Below are 22,739 nucleotides of genomic sequence, written 5' to 3'. Positions count from 1 at the left end.
CACCAGAATGCATCTTCTATTTAGTCATTTTAGAATCTTAAATTTGGAGTCTTCGATTTTTATGCAGTTAGTATTTTAAACTCCTTCCAGTGCCTAAATTGTTTTGCACTCTAGTGAATATAATCTTTTATTTTACCATCACACGAGTTGTATGATCGTTAAAGAATATATAGCCATGGGTGAATTTCACCCCCCTTAAACATATTCTTTTGTGTCATTCCTTGTTTATACATACACTAAAATCTTCTCATCACGTTGTGTATTACTTCTGTCCACTGCATAACAATCATCTTTTGTGTCATCAAATCACATTGTCTTTAATACTAAATCCTCAAGACGTTATGTACATATAAGTACACATTTATAAATTGTAAATATCAATTTTTTAATTTACTTTAGCTTTCATAATATATCGTATGAAAAGCTTTTTATGCATTTATAGTTGGCAAAAATTTCTATCCTTGGACTGCTACCAAAAATAGTTACCAAATTCACAAGTGGACACTAGTCAAAGTAGAAAACCTGTTCTCTAATCTATCTCACTTATTCTTCAAGTGAAAAATTTACTAAAAAGATTTCACGTAGTAGATGTGGATCTCTAGAACCCAAAGGTCACCAATTCAAAACTAACCAATTGAAATATGATAGCAATATACTACTCTTTCTTATCACATTGTTTTAATGCACAGCATCTTTTCTTACACTATTTCCACCTTAGGCCCTTGTGCTATACTTATTATTTTGAATTAAAAATAATAAAAATAAACAAGCAATTTTTTAAAAATTAAATTAAACCTAAACTTAGACAAATATTCATTTAAAGAAACCATCTTTCAAAGTACTTGCTGGGTGACAATATTAGTACTCTAGGTGGAAATATCAATTCCTTCATGTGATAGCTTATGACACTTTAGTGTACTAGAACTGAAGCATTATAGTACATGTAATAACCAAGGATTTTTTCAAAAACTAAGTCGAGAAACTTGTATTTCTGGGCTTCACCCCAACCGGATGCAGAAATAGATCTCTTCGGAAGAATCATGATTCCTCTTCTACCACCAAAGAGATGTACCAGACTTTCGCCATCTCTATCTCCCTGGCATCTGTCCCTTAATAGCTGGAGCCTGACATAACCAAAATAACGCAGTCGCAAGCAAAACCTAAACGAGAGATCAAGCGCTCGAGTCCTCAACTTCTTCATCGACTGCAACGAAGACTCAGCGGTGCATAAGGACGGAAGAAAAGAACTTTGCTTAACAAAGATCGTAAAACAAAGTGCAAGTGCACGTACCTGCAACAGCCGTCCTTTTGTTGACTTCTATTCCAGCAGCACACTCCATTTTGTCGATAGTCACGCCCAAACCCATTGCCTACAAGTACTCCACCAGTTGGGCCACAAGGAAATCGACCATGGAAACCTGGTTAATGTCTGAACACCAGATAATACACAGCTTTCGGATGAACAATAACTTCTAAGAACAAAACCGCGAACACCAAAAGAAGTATGGTAAATAGAATATTGCAATTTGAGCTTCATTTGCAACGGAAGTTGAGCTCAACCTGATATAACTTCTCTCAGGGGGAGGATCTTGTCTGCCCAAGTCGAGCAGCTGGAGCAGAGCAAAGCTCACAGGAGTGCGAGGTCTGGAGAGCAATGATGTTACACAAGCTTGAAGACCGTTTTACCACAAGTTTGAGCTGCAAGTAGAATTATATCAATATAGCAATTTGTATAGTCCTTATCAGTATCCTCCCCCGTTGAAAGTTGAAGTTAAGCGGCAGTGGAAATAGAGCTGTTAAATGTACCTGAATCCACAAGTTTCAAAACGTACAGCAGAAAGTGGAGGTGAAACTCACAATGTGGAATATATGAAAGATTACCTCCCTCACACACAGAACAGTAAGCCGTCAACTTTAGTAACGAGTTAAACCAATTTATTATTTACCATGCCAGCTACTGTACACGAGGACTTTACGAGAAGTCATCCCAATGATGACTGCTTCTGAGTAAATTTAAATGCTACAATGGACAAATTTTCATTCAGTGCAGTAAAGCCTTCTAGCACTTTTTCAAGCTTGTGGTTAACACGCTCTAGAAGGTAAAGTTGGGGTTGCCGACCATCATCTAAACTGTTTACTCTTCTCTCCACGTGCTCCATATGTTGCATCAAGAGATCCATCATGAGCTCTGCACGGAACTTCATGGCCTCCTCTCTCTTCTCGGAAACCTGTAGGGCCAAGTACCACCAAATCATTTCGTAAGGCTTCCACATTTTAGAACATTGTGCTCGAGTACAATGTAACTTAAATGGAGCTATAACATGTCCTCTGGGAACAATTTGAAGGCCCTTAACAACGAAAAGCTCATTTAGGTCATGGATGTACGCGGCTTCTTAGAAACGATATACCCGTATACAAGACTTGTAAAAACAGGCGAAAACTGGCTATTACTTTCGTAATCTTACAACTAATACAAATCCACGAGCAGCAAAGAAGCAACTTCAGTTTATCCTGATTGCAAATCTCACCTGAAGCTGCGCTTGCATAAGCTGCTGCATATCCCTTAGTGCATTGCCGCAATCTTCAACTTTGTGTTTCCCCGGTTGTCCATCCTTGCCAACAACTTTCCACGAGAAGTTAGGGCCTGATGCCTTCGGGTCACGGGAGGAGGCTCCCCAATCTTTGACACCACCAGTCTTTGTTGAATTAGAATTTGTCACGATACCCTGTTTCTTCCCAGAGACCTCAAACCAAACATCGTAAAACTTCGGCTTTAGAAGTTCTCTTCCTGCTATGCTGGGATTCCAGGACGGATCAGAGCGAGCAGCTTTGGCAGACATGTTCCTGTCATCAACAATTATCGAACAAAGTTAACACATAAATCTGTAACTCAATCCAGGACAAACCTTCCATAACTTCAATATCAAGAAACAGAGAGGAAAACGGAAGGAAAAAAAAGAAAAAAGAGAAAAAAAAAAAAGAAAAAAGCGCATCCAACCAGCACGATTTTAAAATGGATCACATTGCTGGATTTTATTACCTGTAATCTGCACACTCACGCCTCACGCTCCAATATTTGCTTTGGCATTGTTTCTTAGAAAAATGCCTTCCGAATTTATCTTGCATGGCCTTCAGTATAGGTGTCCATTTCTTCTGATACTTGACATGGCCATTACTTTCTTTCCACAGCCTTTGGTGTATGGCATCATACGTTTCAAAAAGGAACTTAACAGATTCATCTGTCCATGTGATGTTTCCATCAGCATCCTGACCGGCACGCTTTCTTTTCTTATTCCAGCCCTCCTCGTCCTTGTCTGAATAATCACTGCTAAATCCAGAGTCTGATGAAGATGCCAGGAACTCCACGTTTAGATTCTTCTCCGACAGCCCAGCACCACAAGCTGCAGAACGTTCCCGCCGGCTGTGTTTGTGCTTTTCCTTTCTCATCTGTGAATGCCAAAAGATTGTGATGAGAATGAATGTAAAAAATACCAAGAACATGACCTTTTCACTTTTCTCATTCTGTTCCAACTTTGGAATTAATCCCCAAGCCACGATGAGAAGATAACAATGCTAGATTCAAAGGAAGACACCAAATACCGACGCTTCGATATCTAATGCACTATTACGATTTCTGGTAGGCATTTCTCACCTTGAAACCATTTTTCGACGAATTCGATGGCTCTCCATCAGCCCTAAACAAGTCACTTTTTTCTTCTCCCTTCTCGTTGCCTGAATTCACAAGACGACGAAGTTATGATTCGAAACTAAGTCAGAGTACTCTCGACAGGACAGCATTCTTGTGAAGTCGCCTTCAACTCAACACTTCGTCGGCATGCCTTCTGGGACTTAAGGAGAAAAAAAAAAAAAAAAAAAAAAAAAAAAAAAAAAAAAACTCTCCTACAATTTGAAGGAAAAAGGGAAAGATCTTTTGAAGACACCCCACTGTTAAGAAAACTGCAATATGAGACACAGAATATACACTAAGCACTCGGAGTACTACACAGAGTGTTATATACCGCTCTTGCCCGATAACTTTTTTTTACCAGTAATAGATTGAAAGCGCTAGAAACCCGACGAATGAGGATTTTCGTACATGAAATAGGAGGTCCTGTCGGCATACCTCTAAATTTCTTTCGAAACTTCTCTCCGGCATTCCCTCCTTTACGCGATTTCTCTTTCCTTTCCCGTCGACGACTCCCTTCCCCCTTACTCGAGTAATCGCTTTCACTCGAATCCCCACTCACAGACATTTCACCGTTCCGAATACCATCCCCATCACGCCCTATCCAATTCTCTTCTGCCGGCACTTGATGATGACCTAACGAATTCGACAGCGTAAGCCCTTGGTCTGAAATAAACCCAAGCCCCTGCAAAAGCGCTTGCGACTGCACTAAGCTCTGTTGGCTACCCAACATGTTCTGCCACCCACCAAGACCCGCCCCAAAACTCTGCATCGACTGCTGCCGTTGCTGTTGCTGCATTCCCACAGCATGCTGCTGCGGCGGCTGCTGCGATCCGAACATCTGCATCCCCGAGAACAAAGACGAATTACTGCCCCCATATGCACCACCACCTGAAAGCAACGCCATGAATTGGTCCCCCGACGACCGAGGCGCATCGCTCAAAGCTTCCACACCAAAATTATCCTGCCCTTTACCACCTCCGCCACCGCCACCACCACCGTTACTACCTCCCCACATCCCACTCCCCGACACCTGACGATCACTCTCCGTTGCAAACCCTTCTTCAAAGCTACTCCCGAATGCAGGATCCAGTACGAAGCTTCCCGACGCGACAGCTTCTGTATCGACACCCAACGGCCCGACCGCCCTCCGTCTGCGCGAGCGCGCGATGGAGTCATTCATGACGTCCCACCAACGCCGACTGTACTGCAATCCGGTCAAGTAGGCACGTCGTGGTCGCGACAGAAGTGACCCTCCGTGCACATCCAGGTGATGCCCACTGCGAGAGACACACACAGAGAGAAAGAAACAGGGATAAGGGGGCAATACAGGGAAGACAGAGAGTGACCGACAGTGTGAGAGAGAGAGCGTGTGTGAAGAATGGAGAGAGATAATAGCGTACAGCAACGGCCACCATGCAGCAGCACCGGTAGCAACAGCAACAGGCAGGGGGGATGCAAATCGGAATGCCGCTGCGGAATGGCTGCCGAAGCACCTCGCGATGTGCCTCCCTCCCTCCCTACCTCGCGCTGCCCCCTCTCCCGCTGCCCCGCCCTTTACCCTTCCTACCTTTGGTCGCCGCCCTCCCCTTCCCCCCTCGCTTTGCTTCTTCGCCTACGTGGGCCCTTCGTTCCCATGCACGTTTGACGCTTTTCCAAGTTGGAGGATCAATGTAGCTACACAATTCGTATATAATTAAAATTATATTGTTTACGAATATTATTATAATGTTTTTTTAGCCAAATTTTGGCTGTTTTAGCGTTCTGAGAATTTTTAGATCATTCATGGTTTTGAAAATTGTAGGGGAGAGGGAAGGGGGTTGTTACTTTGTGAAATTGACTAAAATGATTGTGTTTAAACTTTTGGGTGTGTAAAACCTCATAAATTAAAATATCCTCACTAAATGGAATCTCTTTTTTATCAATATAATTTTTTTTATTATTATCAATTATCATTATTTGTAATAATAAATATTTATCATTTAAAAAAAATCAAGTTATTGCATCAAAAATTAGATTTATTTTCTTAATTCATATCTGTGGATTTTTTACACTATAAAATTATATATATATATATATATATATATATTCATTGAATTTAAATGATTGCTTTTACATCTGCAATACAATAAAATTCTAAAAGCTCAAACACAAAATTATATATTAGTGATATAGAAATATCACTAAATGATTGAATTAAGCTATAATTACTAAAAGCACTATGAATTAAAGTTTAAAATATCAAATTACTTATTATTTTTCTAGTTGGTTTGGTAAATTTGAGGCATCATAAAAAAAATCGTGTTTGTCAATTAAAATTGATTAAACATGATAAGTTTGTATTTATTTACAAATAAATAAAAAATTTCCACCAAACATATTAAACAAGACTTGTAAATCCTACTGCAACTTTTTTCCTTGTTATTTTTTTTAGATATGTACTTCATGCCCTATCTAAAATTAATATTCCTGGAATTTCTTTGATGTTGTCAATGACTGTTTTTCAACAGGATTTCAATCATAAAAACTTGATAGGTTCCTGAAAAATTGGAGAACCAACATATTTGACTTACAAGGGTTGAATTTGACAATTGTGTTTCGTTTCAATTTATTTGTATTTATTTACATGTGTGTATATATATATATATATATATATCCGCATGTTTTGAAAATGTATAATGACATATTTTGTTGCTAAATCTTACATCTTTTAGAACTACGATTTAGAATACATGGGTAAAAAAATAAAAATAATACAATGTAAGTTACAGTGGTCCTGAAGAACAACTTTCATTTTGAAAAACGCCCTCCATGACTTAATTGGATTTTAATCATTGTAGACAGTAATGTATGAAAAATAGTACGTAGTTTAAGGTTTAAATAATTATGGGCTCCATACAATCCAAAAAGACTAGGTTCAATATGAAGAAGTTGTAGTATGAAAGATATACCATTTGTTTTTGAAGAAATTTTGTACATATAGAACATTAAAGTAAAAAAGACAAGTTACAAAGAGTTGTGACAAGTTAAAACTTTATACATTTTTCCAAATACAATTTTATTTATTAACAACAATTAAATAAATAAAACATATAACAACATATAATATATATAGATATAGATATACATATTAGTATAAACTTGTTCTATTGAGCACATAATAGTTGTAACATTTCAATTTGTCAAGTCACAAATCAACAACTCTAAAAGAAATATGAATCCAAAAACAATAAAACAAATAAAATTTTGAATAACAATGGAACCATTAAAATTTCTTCAATATTTTTGGTAAAGGAATTTTTTAATTACTTCAACAACTTAAATAGCTAATATTTAGAGAATTTCATTAAGAAAAGTCAATATATAACTTTTTCTATTATCTTAATTATCTAATGAGAAGGCTTCTTTGTCTCAATGAATGATTTTTTAATCTATTTATCTTACAACTAAGTACAATTAGAATTGCCTTGTTATTGTAAAGATTTTTATCAAACAAAAACGATTATATATATATATATATATATATATATATATATATATATAACTATTAAAAAATATTTAAGAATATACATCAAAAAAATTTATTATGAAAAGATATTATTATATTTCTATTAAATTAAATAAAAATATTAGATATTTGATATACAATTATAATCCAAAAAAATTACAAAAAAAATTATTTTATAAATATAAAAACCAACACTTATATTTAAAAAAAATTATTTTAATAAGTACAAAAATTAAAATAAATGAATTTAAATAAAATAATTTGATATTGATATGATATATTTATGTGAATATATATGTATATATTTTTTGATCTTTATTTTATTTTTGAAAACTATTATATTTTAATTTTTTAAAAATAAAATACATAACTTAAAAAAAAATTCTTTAGATGTAATAATTGTTGTTGTTGTTGTTGTTGTTGTTGTTGTTGTTGTTGTTTTTTTTTTTTTTTTTTTTTTTTCTTTTTTCTAATTAAGATTTTGTTACCTTCTAAGTAAAGTCTTTAGATTCATTAGACTTTTTATATTTGAATAATTGGATGTCCTTGTGTAATAGAAGTGTCTAAGCAAGAACTTTCTAAAATCCTAATTCTATTGAATTTCTAGAATGGAATAAATTGAAATTAAAAGAAAAAAAAAGACAAGGATAAGGGATTTAGAATCAACACATTGATGCCATACTATAGATTTGGAATTTATCCTTGCAATGGAATTTGCATCTATAGAACACCTAGCAATATTTTTCATAATGAAATTAACTAAATATAATCAAATTATTAGCTAAATTAAGTATCCTTAAGATAATTATATAATATGAATGAGTGATATTATCACCATCTATAGTAACACTCTTATTATGTAAATAAAGATTATTACACACAATATATAAAGTACTACAAATCAATCACAAAGTGTACAATCTAAATCAAATATAAATGCACAATCAATACACTTTCAAAGAAAGATGATAAATCTACACACAAATAAGTGAAGTTATTTCTCAATACAATGGATGAATCTAAAAGTACAAATGTAAATAGAAAAAAAAATCCTAAAGCTTTATTAAATAATTAAATTACCATAGCTAAGTATACTCTTACAACACAAGCTTTTTCTCTCTCAAAATTATTCTTAAGACTTGACTTGATAAGAATGTTAAATCAAGGGAGTTTTTCTATTTAAGTCTTCAAATCTTAGTCAATTTCAACAAAGACAACCAACAAAAAAAACTAAGTAGATAGAAAAATACTAAATTAAAGTAAATTATAAGGTAAATGGCTTGGTTGAACTATAAGACAATACATCCTCAATGCAAAGAATTGTGAGTCTTGCCTTAATATCAAATATTGAAGGCACCTCATATTACAAATACATATAATTTCATTTGGAGAATTTCTACAATTGAGGTCAATAAGCTCTACTACAAATGCAAGCATATTATAAGGTACCACAATGTTAAGCAATAAATAAATTTTTTATAGCCATAAGTATGGCTTTCTTAAAAACTCTATTTCATCTTCTAAACATTGAATCAAAATATTAAGGTCAATTAAGTTTATAATTAGAGCTAGCTTCACATGCTTTGAACTTAGTAGAATTTGCTTTTATCCATATGATGATTGATAAAGACTATAAAATGCCAAAGATATTTGCCTACTAAAATAATAATCAATTGCAATCTATGGCAATATCAAGTTTCAATCAAGCTAGTTGCTATGAAATAATGTATATTTTCATATGTCATACTTGTCAATTTGAACAACCCGTTGTCAAGAAGGTGAACCTCTTCAAAAGAATATGGAGTCTTTGATTACAAGTAGATTGCAAGAAGGTACAATGTTGTCTCAAATTAAATATAAAAGGCAGCCCAAAGACTAGGTACAATTTATAGATTAATTTCTTTCTTGTACTAGGATGTACCTAATTCTTATTCTAATCTTAAATCCAAACCTCTTTTCACTAAAATATCTATAATTTACTTATTATTAATTCAATTTAGATAAAGTTTATCTCATTGAAAATTAAAAAAAGAAAAATAATGAAGAAGAAAATCTAATAAATAGCATAAAAAACTCCAAACCAATCTTGAAATTTGCTGTTCAAAAATTCTAGCAACCTCTTCCCACAAATTTGCTTGAATCTCCCTCATCATATCTTTATTTTTTGCATGCTATAGCTTGTTTTTTGCATGCTATATCACAATTAGATCTAATTATCCTCTAAATATCAATATAAAAAGATAAAAATATAAGAAGTAGTATAGAAAAATCCAAATCGATGTTGAATCTCTTATCTCAAAAACTCCTATGAAAAAAAGATCCTACTTGATTCCAAAATCCCTGCCCTAAATTTCTTCCAATACCAGCCTTAAACCACTATATAGTTGGATATCTATCCTAAAAGATAATACCTTCAAGCTCAAATAATTCATTTAAGCCAACAACTTCTTATTCTAAATTCCATTAAAATTTGTAAATATATTAGTATTATTTTTTTCTTCTCCTACCAATGAAATTAATTACCTTCTAAATAACTTTGATGCACTTAAATTAAGTGCATCACAATATTCATCTTCTCTAAACCTGTACATACTCTAGTATGTGCCAAAGAATTAGACTACAACACCACTATCATCTAAATCAAAGTCATTGTAAGTTGTATCACTTTTGAATCATTGATCAAAATATTGAGGCTCAAAAGCCTCTAAATCTTATATATAATTCATGTCATCTTATTGCTTAAAGACTTTAATTCATTTTTTTATAATTCTAATCTTTAATTGTATTCCATCTAATTTTCAAAGAGAATAAATTGTATTATTATGGACTTCAAGTGCCATATTGGATTCTAACCAATGCCATAAAAACTTATAAAAAGTAGAATGTTGGTCCATCAAACTACTATCATAAATCAAAATTCAATCATCTACTTTAATTGGCTTAGGCTTTAACCAATGAGTTTTATCAAACTTCTCTTTGTTATTCAATCTTACTACCTTAAGCTTCTCTGTAGCAACTTCATGATCCTTGAGCAATCTTTTTAGTTGGTAAATTTGAAGTTCTAACAATCTTTTCTTGTCAATGTCATCTTCTTAAGACAAAAACAACGAAGAAAGAATAGACTCCTATGTAGGTATTAAGGATTTTTGTTCCAATATCAACTTCACTAGTATATAGGCAATAACTGTGCTATGAGTGGTCCCATCTGCCTATAAAGTAAATGACAAATTCTTGAGCTATAATCTTATTTGATTCCTACATGCCTTGAACAAAGCTTGAATGATTGGACAATACATCCTTTCATTCTTACTATTGGCTTTGAGGTTGTAGGAGGTTGATAATTTTAATTGCACCTTATATCTTGTGAAGAAATCATGTGCATCTATTGTATCATATTCATCCCAGTTTACTTTCATTCTTCTAATGCTTCTATAGCAACATATAATATCTTCCAAAATAAATCATTACACCACTTCTATAGACTTTGACCTCAATGCCCTTTCTTCTACATAATTAGAGAGTTCCTTTCTTACCAAAAGTAAATACTTTATACTCTAGAGTCCCATTGGCATGGCAACCAAATCAATTATCCACAAAAAAATAAATGGCAAGTAAATATGTAGGCCATAAATCATCTCTATATCTCATCTTGGATTATAATTGAGACTCTTTATAAGAGTTCACAAACTCTTCTACATCCTTGTATAAGCCCTTCTATCAATAGTGTTCTTTGATCTTGATATAGGTAGTCCAAATTCCTATATGTCTAGCCCATAATGTATGATGAAACTCACCTATTATTTTAAGTTTGGTCCCTAAATCATTTACTCTTTTGAATAGCATACTATCTCTTTTCTTTGATTTCTTCCACAAGGACCCATAATGTAAAAGATAGTTATAGGATTGGTGCCTAATATCCTTAAAGGTCTTATTCAACCAACCTTCTTACCTCTTTATTATACTTAAATATAAGCCAATGTCTCTCAACCTCTTTTTATACAAATCAATTTTGAAGGGTAGAATCTCATCACCTTAATTTTTTCTATTTGTAGCAAATATAAAGCCTTGAACCAAATCTCAATCTTCTTCTTATGCAAGCATTTTTTTCCTTCTCTTTTGAGTACTTAGTCCTAAACAATGTATCCACCATCAAGTTTTTTTTCTATGATATACATCAAAATAGGATTTAAAGACTTAATGAAATTAATTATTTTAAGCATAATAATATTCAATGTAGTATAATTAAAAACCATTCCAAGAAAAAAAAAGCAATCAGTCCCTAATACCACATGAGTACCTATTAAGTAATTTTTCTTAGTCTTTAATGTAATAAGTGCACCTCAAAGCTCTTTTTTCACTTGTGAATAAGCTCTTTGACTCTAAGTGAGAATCCTTGTTCTAAATCTAATTACAAATCAATTATCTTTCTTATTATCTTATCCAATTGCCCACCTAGTGGCTAGGAGACTTGTGTCAATTGTCACTACCACCAGTCTTCCACAATTATAGTCTACTTGCCTTAATATTGATGGTGATTTCAAAACCACTTTTAATCTATCTATGGCCAACTCTTCTTCTTCATTTCATGCAAACTCTTTTCTTTCTGTCAATAATTAATACAAAGGCTCTGCAATATGAATATAATGGAAAATCCATATATAATAAAATATACAAGCATCAAAAAATCTTCTTATCTTTGTGCTACTCATACATGATTTCATCTTTGTTATGGTATCTATCTTATCTAGGTTTGATTTTCTTCTATAGCTTGTGTATAAATGTCTAACAACTATAATTTTTTAAAATCCTAATATGGACTTTTCAAGAAATAAAGTGAGATTTATTTCTTTAAGTCTTTTTGAAATGTATTCTACATCTTTAATATATTCTTTTATAAAATGTACAGCATCCATCATCTTCAAAAGTCAAATCTTTAGTCTTATCCTTACAATCTTTTACTGAAACATCATCTAAAAAGAATATAGTTTTTTTGGTGCAAATTTTTTTAAAATTTGATTCATTGTATTTTATATATAAGCCACAAAATTAAATGCACCTTGTGGCAAGATATACATGCGTATTAGATCTAAAAGAGTCTTTATAGTGATTAAGTCTCTACTCTGCTCTGCTAATTGAAATTGATCATAATCCGAGTATAAATTCCTACTAGAGTATATAACATGCCTATCAAAAGCTTTTGGTACTTGTGATTGCTAGTTTTACTTATTTCAAATTAATCTAATGGAAATAAACCCGTATAGGGGGATTCAAACATGGGGAATGACTAATTGCTTAAGCATTCATGTTAGGGTCACACAATCAATTACCTCTTGAATGTATCGTCTCTATTTCCAATATCTGAACACATAAAGAAACTATAATCTCTTCCTTCACCTTATCGGTCCCTTCCTTACAACAATTTAGTCATACCAATAACTGCTATTTCTACCAATATATTCACCCTCATAATCTCCAACTGTAATACTACGTCCTCATAGCTTTCAGCACACAATTACCCTCATTCCAATCACTCGAATTCTTCACATAGAACTGCCATTCACATTACGGTGTTTCACACAAATACAAACTCATTCTCTCTACTGAACTACAATCAGATTTCAGCATTCAATCTTTCTTCTTTTCAAATAATACTAATCACATTTTCATTCCATAATTCACTTCACAATATTCAGAAACTCTCAATCCTCTTATTCAAAGAAAATAACAAACAAAAGAAAAGAGGTAGTACCAAGCTTACCTCGGCTCACACTATCTTAGCAATGGTCCTCGGTTCATGACTATCATAGTCTGGCACCTTAATTAATTTCTACAACTCCTATATATTTTCCCCTGATTCTCCAGATTTTAACTGTAATTCTATAATTAACCACTTTTAAGAACTAAATCACTCATCCGTCTTTCTGAATTTCTTATTATATGGACTATTAATATATTTTATCAATATCTTTCAAAAACGAATTAATATCTATTCTACATAGCCCCACTCCTATCTGTGCATCGTCCTCGTAAACACTCAATTGATACCTATCTAAAAACTACTTAACAAATTTCCACAAAATTACTAGTTCCTCTGGCCTATCTAATTAATCAATTGTCGCAGTATTTGTTATTGGTTCCATCGATTCCGGTTCCAACTGCAAATCTTCGTCCTCCTCCAATCTTTCTATTAGCTCTTGCCTCAATTGAGCTAAAAGGTCTTCATTGTATTCGCCCAGTTCACGGACTTGAGCTTCCAATTTCAGGATCTGGACATCCCGAAGTTTCAATTGTTGCTGCTGCTGATTCATCCATTCTAGAATATCTTCAATCGACACTTATGACCGACTCCTCACTATTAACTCTTAATTGGAACTACTACTCTTGAAAACACAAGAAATATAAGAAAATGGCACTCTAGTCAACCCAAAACAATACCATAGAATGACTTTAACTGGTGCCCCACTCCTATTCTTTTACTACTTGGTGATAATGACAACATGTTATCCATACTGTCTATAAAAGGTAATGAGAAGTAATCTTTCGTGGTGGCTGCATTAAGTTTCCGGAAATCTTGAAAAATTCTGATTTTTTCATTCTTCTTTGGTACCATCACGATTGGCGACACCCATGTATTATGCGAAACAGGATAAATAAAATCCATGTCAAGAAGTTTATCCAATTCCTCTTTCACTAAAAGGAAATATTTTGGATTAAGCCGGTGTTATCTTTGATGAACTGGTGTAATACCCTCCTCCAAAATAATCTGGTGCTCACACACGTCAACTGGAATCCCTTTCAAATCCGCATACGACCATACAAAGGTAGATTTGTGATGGACGAAAAACTATTTTCAACCATCCAATTCTGTACCTATAATATCGGCATATATTTTAATTAGTTGTGGTATTTTGTTAATACCCAGGTTAATAGATTGACACACAAGGTCTTCAACAACCTTTGATTTAATTATCTTCTCCTGATCTGAATATCTTGTATTATTCGACATATGGAAACCATCCAAATCTGGTTCCAATGTGCTGACTCTATTGACTACAGAATTATTCATCCATTTGGCAATAGCATGATCCGAGTTAGTCGCATCCTTCTGATGCAGTAAATATTCATCGGGACCTCTACATTGGTAGACTACTGTCTTTGTTGTTGAAGTGTTTTGTCCTACTTCAAATTGCGGTGAATCTATAGCATCGTCATCTTCCTCAATCGATTGACTCTCGTTGTCTGATGTAAATTCTAATTCTGGCAATTGAGATTCTCCATGATATTGTACTGGATACATCTGTAAAATAATCTGGTCACGACCTTATTCAATTATCAATGTGCCTCGGTCCCAATCATTCTTAGCTTTGGCTTGATAAAGCCAAGGTTTGCCCTATAAAATGGGATATGATAATGTAGAACTCTGTAATTGAAATATAATATAATTGATTTTGTATGTCAATCCTAAGATTACAGTGGCAATATTTCGTAAGATTCCCATTGGCTTCACCCAACTATGATCTGCCATTTGCAAGACCAATGTCGTAGGTAGCAATTGCTTTAGATCCAAGTCCTCCATTGTATCCGCATTCATTAAATTCACACTGGAGCCACCATCGACTTGTACCCCTGGAATTAAAATGCCATCGATTGATACATCGATTGTTGGTGCTCTCAGATTTAGGATTAAGCTAACTTCATGAATTTCTTTAGTGTAGAATCTTCGTCATATTAGCGCTAAATTCAATTTAGATCGACATTCCGGTGCTACAGCCAAAAGTTGTTTCATTATAATTGAAGGCTGAATAACATCAAAATCGTTCAGAATGTCATAGGATTTCATATTGAGAATAATTCCAAATGTTCTTTTACATTTCATTGGTTTGAATTTAACTCTGTGAGGTAAGATATTCTTCCGCCCTATAATCAAAATTGGAACAGCAACTGGAGCTTCCTTGGAATTCCCGCCTACGAGAGGATCTTTCAACAGGTAGGACATTTCTTGGAACTGCGTAAAGATCAGAACTGCTTGGAATGAAACCGAAGTCTCTGTAATTGGAACCTCATTGGGTTCTGCCATCGAGTCAGGTTTCATACTAGGTATGAAGCTCATAACAAGACCTGGATTGGATGGTCCCCTAATTGGCACGTCGAACCAAATTGGATTCCTTAGTCTGTTGAGGTCTCAATATTGGGATACGTCCCAATACTCATATTGGTTCATTTAGCACCGTAGATGGTGCTACTTGCTCTCTTGCGATTAGTTCATCCATGTCCTGAATTGGATTCTTGTCTTTTTGTTGGCCTCTAGTAAGCATTGCGTTCACCACCTCGACACGATGTACTGGTGAGTCTCATTGAATAGGGCCTTTGTCCTCCGCTGGTTGGCTTGTTTGCATTTGCTGGTGCCGATTATTATAATTAAAGGGCGCATTACACTGTTGATAAGTGTGACCAGATTGCTTACAATTTCCACATATTAGAGCATAGTGATCACTAGCCCTTGGATTAGGACATTCACTCGCATAATATCTGATTTGTCTGTAACGATAGCAACGAAGTGGTCTCTTGCCAACTCCTTCAGGGATAATGGGTGTCTCTACTGGTATATAACGGCTAAATCTGTTCCATGTCAAATGATTAAAGGATCTAGGTTGACCCATTGTTACTGTAGAGTCTGGCATTGGCTTCATCATGGGTGGATATTGATGGTATCTTGATTGGTTCATCGCCAATCCGTGAGTATTGGATACACCTTCTTAGTAAAATTCAGAGTTGAGGAAATTAGAATAATTCCTATTTTGTTTATTCGCTCGATGTCCATTCCAACTAAACATATTATTTGTTTGTACTTGATTGACATCCCACGAAGTTGGTTGAGTCATTATCTGGTTACTGAGTTGTTGTTGCTTCCGTAAATTCTAACAGTTGGTGGTAATATGCTTGCCCCCGCAATAGGTACATTGTACAGTCATTTGGGGAGGTGAAGGACATTCTATTACTAAATGACCTTGCCCCTTACAATTGCTCCACTAGACATTGGGACGCACATTCATTGGTTTATGCCTTTTTTCTTTATCCTTGGCCAGATTCATAGCCAATTCATCCATTTTTTTTGTCAATGTTAACAGCAATGACTCATTGGGATCCCTTGATACCAATGCATTTGGCAATTCCTTTGTAGGTATTGTTTTCTCATACGCGGAATAAGGTGCATACGGATGTGATGATGATGGTAGTACAGCTTATAATGGAACGACATCCACTATTCCCTGTTGAATTGTACGATAATCATTCTTTCCCAGATAACTTCTCGATGCGTCATTCCAATTTGTCATTTGATAACCTCCTTGAGATGGAATCATCGTGGCTCCAACGGTTAAGTTCTGGTCATAGTGACATTCCTCCCATACTTTTGCTCGCTCAAGAGATGATGCAATAGTGGCTAATTGGGCCTCCTTTACAAACATCTTCAATTCTGGTGGGTGTAGTCCATTAATCAATATGGACAATACAAACGATTTTGACATTTGGTTATTTGGCCATTTTTGAAGTATATCTGCTACGTGACCATTATATGATTGTACCACTTCCCTTGGTACCATTCTCTGTTCATTAATTTTTCTCTAAGACGTTCTTCAAAACCAATTGATCGAAAATGGGCTAAAAATATATTTTTCAATGCCTCCCAAATGATAAATTGTCCCACACGTTGGCGGTTATACCACTCAAACGCTGTGTCTTTCAATGTCGCTAGCAGCCATCTCAGCCAAATATCTTCTATTTTGCCATTATTAACTACACATGCTATAAGAAATTGAGACAAATGTTGATCGGGATCCGCACCCAAAAATCCTCGAAAAGTAGGTAGTGGCATGACACTAGTCATATGATTGCCTAGTGCACCCATTTGTACTGCAATTGGAATGGTTGATCCTCCTGACGCCATTGAATTTCTTGTTCTGCTCAACTTCATTTTAAAATAATCTCTGCTTTCCCTTATTCTAATTTCTGAGCTCTCCATGCTCCTCGATTTACTGTTATTTTTTGCAATTAGTTTTATTAGTTGAATTATAGGTGAAAACGTCAGATTTTGAAATACAATATAGTTATCTTTATTGGCGACCAATTTGTGCCAATCTGAAGAGCCACTATTGCTCGTTTCAGCAATACACACTACTAAAAAAATATCCAATGGAGTACCAAATTCTTCTACACCTCCTTCTCTTTTAGTTAACGGCCTCAAGATTTCCACTAAAATGTTAACAAAATTTTCTACAAGTGTTCTTGGCAGTTTTTCTAATGGTACATACAATTGTAGAATTAACAGTTTGTCCAGTTCTTGATATGTTCGGATGCACCGACAAGCTTGCAACCATAGTTTAATCCAATTCTATCGATGCTTTCTTTTAAGATTATGTTCTTGCTCCTCTCTAAGCAAGATCCTTCTTTGCGCTCTTCCCTGTCTTTCTCTCAACTGATTTATTTTCCTCGATGCAATACTCTCATTCTTATTAACTATAATCTTGCTTCAAACACTACTAAAATTTTCTTCCATTGCCTATTTTCTTATATGCTTGGTAATTAATTCCTTACACTCAAAGCTATTATCACTCCCCAGCAGCAGTACTAAAATGTGATTGCTCGTTTTACTTATTTTGGAAGAAATCTCTCAAAATAAATCTGTATAGGAGGATTCGAATACGGAGAATGACTAGTTGCTTAAGCGTTCACGTTAGGATCACACAATCAATTACTTCTTGAATGTATCGTCTCTATTTCCAATATCTGAACACACAAGGAAACTATAATCTCCTCCTTCATCTTATCGGTCTCTTCCTTATAACAATTCAGTCATATCAATAACTGCTATTTCCACCAATATATTCACCCTCATAATCTCCATTTGTAATACTACGCCCTCACAGCTTTCAGCACACAATTACTCTCATTCCAATCACTGTAATTCTTCACACAGAATTACCATTCACATTACAGTGTTTCACACAAACACAGACTCATTCTCTCTGCTGAACTACAATCAGATTTTAGCATTCAATCTTTTTTCTTCTCAAATAATACTAATCACATTTTCATTCTATAATTTACTTCACAATATTTAGAAACTCTCAATCCTCTTATTCAAAGAAAATAACAAACAAAAAGAAAGAGATAGTACCAAGCTTACCCCGGCTCACACTATCACAGCGATGGCACTTTAATTAACTTCTACAATTCTTATATATTTTTCCATGATTCTCCAGATTCTAACCGTAATTTTGTAATTAACTGCTTTTAAGAACTAAATCACTCATCCATCCTCCTAAATTTCTTATTATATGGACTATTAATATATTTTATCAATATCTTTCAAAAATAAAATAATATCTATTCTACAATTATATTCATCCATGAAGATTCATCCAGTCTTTTATGTTTCACTTTTAGAAAGGTATAAAGAATTGAACATATCAAGTCAAAGACAACCACTACTTCCTATGGTTGAAATCAATGATCATGTTGAATTTGAGGTAGAAGAGGTATTGGATTTAAGTATAAGACATAGAAGGCTTGAATATTTAGTCAATTGGTATGAATATGATATCAATGATCATACGCAGGAACCACTTAGCGATCTTATAAATACCCAAATGAAGGTTCAAAAGTTCCAATAACAACATCCATCTAGACTAGAAGAGGAAAAATGAGGAACAATAGCTTGATAAGATGACTTCACCATGAAGATTCCTAATTCTTTGTTTTATAAAGAAAAAAAAGAGGCAGCTTCTATAAAGGCAAGTTTTTTTTAAATATTTAGAAGAGTATAATTTAATAGTTTGAATTCTTGACCATAGTATATTTATATTTTTTTAGTCTTATCTACTTTATATGATATGGATAGTCAAGAGATAGATGCCCTGTTGGTCATACCATCTCAACCAAGTAGCTTGTGGAGATGATCCCAAGATAAAGAGCGACCTGAACCATAAAGATATTATAGGATATCTAGTAATATTTGAAGTAGAACCTGCCTATGAAGGACGTCCAGAAGGAGTGTTTGTAGGACAATTTTATAATGAAGATATTGAAGTTTATGCTTAGTGACGAGTACAAGGCTTATGATACTATTGATGGCTACAGAGACCTCAAAGCTAGAAGAGGAAGTAATGTCATGAACATACAACTAAAGAAGATTTAAGAAGATTCTAAAAGGTTCTAGAAGATTTTAAGAAGATTTTTATATATCCTAGAAGGTTCTAAAAGATTAGAGAAGGTTCCATTAGATTCTAAGAAAGTTTTAAAAGATTATAGCAGATCTTAAAAGGTTCTAAGATGCTTTAGATTATTTACGAAGTTATTGATGAAAGATCTTAGGCTTCTTTTATTTCCAAGCTTCATGGAAACTTCTCAAGAAGCTTTATAGGACCTAGTATATATAAGAATCGAGGCTAAGGAGATCCTTAGTCTAGACAATTTATTTCTTGTGGTCTAGCCAAGACCTTCTGTCAAGGACAAGAACTCGATGAAAAAACAATTCAAACAAGTGAGCCTTCACTCAAAGAGAAGTAACAAAATATATATAAACAAGTATATATATTAAAAGAGGAACTGGAATGGCTATTGCCAAAAGACAAGAAAATTAGAGATCCTTGAAACTACACTAGAAGCAAGAAAGGAGTTGACAAGAGTGAAGAAGCCTTCACTCTTGTCTCTATATATACTCTCTAACTAGGGGCTACATGGCGACGTTCTATAGGACCTCCAATATGTGTTGACTTTGTAGGGCACGTGCCATGACTTACAAGGCAAGTTTTTCTACGTGTGGGCCACATAGTTAGCTTGATCTTCAAGCTAACAACATGTGTGGCACATGGCCAACTTGTTGACCACGTTTCTAATCCAAAAAGTCAATTAAAGACACCTATGAAGTCAAGGCAGCGTCTAGAAAATTTCTAGGAAGCTTCTATATTAAATATTATAGAATTAACTTACTTTTACATACTTTTACTTACTTCTACCTATTTCTATATGTAATTAATAGCTTACATGATTATGGCCGTGACATTACCCCTCCTTCTAGGGACGAGTTCCACGAGGAGCGGTCATCATATGTTCAGGAAATCTATGATGCGATGAATTGTATTCGCCACATACTCTGATCTCTGTTTTCTTCAAAGATGATTGATAGGGCCTCTCAACCATCGGTAGTGTCCCATACCAGGGCGGGAAGACCACCCAATTATTTGATCATTGTTGAGGCCTTCGTAACTTTCTTCGAATAGAATATTTGGAACACCATTAGGAGTTGTTCCTACCTCTAACAAAATCACCAAACATCGGGAGTCCCTTCCCAAATCGTGATACCAAACGCGTTGTATCTCACCATCTATTCGAGGAAGAACATGTCGTTCTTAAAGATCTTCATCTCGATTGCGTCGTCTTGAAGGTTGTGACAATCGTAATGTCTCGTCCGGCAGGTCAGCAAATGAAGGCTCTTGAGTTAAATCCGTTGGTTGTTGGTTCTCCATCTCCTGAGCGCCACTACTACAACAAAGCTACGAACAAGAATTGAAAGTAGAATGTTATCTTGCCTAGATGTTGTTTCTTTTATAAAAAAGGTTTTCATCTTGATTTTGATGGATGTCGTCGATGAAAAGCCTCCACCGCCTTTGCTGCATTTGCAAGATTCTTCATTGGCTCCCATGTGCATTCACTAATATCATATCCGTGCCAATGGACAAGATATTCTATTTTATTTCGACGCCGCCTTGAATCTAAGACTTCTTCTACTTCAAACTCTTCATTATTGTCCACTTTTATAGGAGGAGGTGGAGCTTGTCATCTTCTTGGTATGTCCACTGTCTTGTATGGTTCAAAAAGAGACACGTGGAATACTGGATGGATTTTTATTATCTTCGATAGATGTAAACGATATGCAATTGGATTGATTTGTACAGAAATAGAAAATGGTCCCAGCCTTCGATAGTCTAACTTGTCGCAAGGACAAGTGGTCTTGATATTACGACGAAGTAGCCATACCTTATCACCCACGTTGAGTTGTGGTTGCTCCTTACGATATACATCTGCGTTTATCTTTTGTCGTTCTTGAGCTTCCTTCAATTGCGCCTTCATTATTGCATGTAACTCCGATAACCGATTTGCCATATCTTCTGCTGTAGGATTATCAACTTTTGAAAAATCAAAAGCATCAAGTCGTGGATGATAGCCATAATTGGCAAAGAAAGGTGTTTGTTGCGTGGAAGAATGTACCATATTATTATAAGCAAACTCTGCCAATGACAGAAGGGTTGTCCAATCATCTTGTTGGTAGTTGATGGTACACCTTAAATACTGCTCCAAGACTTAGTTTACGCGCTCTGTTTGTCGATCAGTTTGAGGATGAAAAGCCGAAGATAGCTTTATGTCCACTTTTAAAATTTTGAAAAAGGTCCTCCAGAATCTCGACACAAATTGAGTTCCCCTATCTGATATGATATCTTTAGATAATCCATGATAGCGATAGATATTATCAATAAAAAGCTTAGCTGTTTCTTCACTTGTGATAGATTTTGTACACGGCACAAAATGTGCCATCTTGGTGAAACGATCTACTATCACAAATATAGAATCATAAGATCTTGAGCTTGGAAGATCTATGATGAAATCCATAGAAACAGAAGACCATAGTTGTTCTGGTATAGGTAATGGCTGAAGAAGTCTGTAAGGTCAATGACGAGGAATTTTTGATCTTGAACAAATATCACATGATTGTACAAAGTCTTTGACTGACTTCCACATTTGTGGCCACCAAAAATCTCTTGATATGAGTTCCAAAGTCTTATTATATCCAAAGTGTCCTGCTGTTGGAAAATCATGACGTGCTTGAAGAACACGTAAACGTGCTTCTCCTTTTGGAACATATAGGCGTCCTTCAAAATATAATAGATTATTCTTGAATTCGAACTTAGAAGAATCATGAGACTTGGAAGAATTATTCTCAATATCATGAACAAGAGGGTCTAAGGACATACTGGACTGGATTTGCTTGAGAAAAGTTGAATCAACAGTCAATGTTGATTTCATTGTTCGGAGATGAAATTGCTCCGGTTTCAAGAAGACCATTCTTTGTTGTTCAAAAGCTGTATCTCCTTCTTTTGGTACAAAATAAGAACGTCTAGATAATGCATCGGACAAACCTTGTTGTTTTTCTGGCCGATAAGTGATAATGAACTCGAATCTTGACAAAGACATACTCCAACGAGCTTGACGACGATTCAACACGCGTGTTGACATGAAATACTCGAGGTTCTTGTGATCTGTATACACAGTGACTGGACTAGAAGCGCCTTCTAGATAATGATGCCATTCTTAAAAGGAATCCACGATCGCAAGAAGTTCTTTATCGTGGATTTCATAATTGATCTTGGCTGCTGAGAATTTTCTTGAATGAAAATCTATCGGATGAAGTTTGTCATCTGTTCCCATTTGTGATAAAACTGCACCCAAGGCAAAATTTGATGCATCTGTTTCCATAAAAAATGCCTTGGA

The 22,739-nt window shown here is 34.7% G+C and overlaps 1 protein-coding gene across 1 annotated transcript; it reads right to left on the bottom strand.

Moving 5' to 3' along the window:
- Window positions 1-1,913: 1,913 nt before the first annotated feature.
- Window positions 1,914-15,270, bottom strand: LOC112284630 (uncharacterized). Its single transcript, XM_024524657.1, has 6 exons — window positions 15,163-15,270; window positions 4,124-5,300; window positions 3,653-3,732; window positions 3,041-3,447; window positions 2,529-2,844; window positions 1,914-2,228 (listed from the first exon to the last, which is right to left on the bottom strand). Exons 1-6 carry the CDS (start codon window positions 15,268-15,270, stop codon window positions 1,983-1,985), a joined length of 2,334 nt encoding a protein of 777 aa, XP_024380425.1. The 3' UTR covers window positions 1,914-1,982.
- Between the last annotated feature and the right edge of the window lie 7,469 nt (window positions 15,271-22,739).

The sequence above is a fragment of the Physcomitrium patens genome, chromosome 1 (assembly GCF_059467195.1).
Source record: "Physcomitrium patens ecotype Gransden chromosome 1, ASM5946719v1, whole genome shotgun sequence".
In the NCBI taxonomy this organism is placed as follows: Eukaryota; Viridiplantae; Streptophyta; class Bryopsida; order Funariales; family Funariaceae; genus Physcomitrium; species Physcomitrium patens.
This window is presented reverse-complemented; position numbering and strand designations above follow the sequence as displayed.

What these genes read in the sequence shown, in the direction of transcription:
- LOC112284630 (XM_024524657.1), bottom strand. Translation starts at nt 15,270, where the DNA reads ATGGCAGAACCCAATGAGGTTCCAATTACAGAGACTTCGGTTTCATTC. An exon ending in ACCTGTTGAAAGATCCTCTC is followed by an intron (nt 5,301 to 15,162) that starts GTAGGCGGGAAT and finishes GGGCCCACGTAG; the next exon opens with GCGAAGAAGCAAAGCGAGGG. An exon ending in TTATGCAAGCGCAGCTTCAG is followed by an intron (nt 2,229 to 2,528) that starts GTGAGATTTGCA and finishes TTGGCCCTACAG; the next exon opens with GTTTCCGAGAAGAGAGAGGA.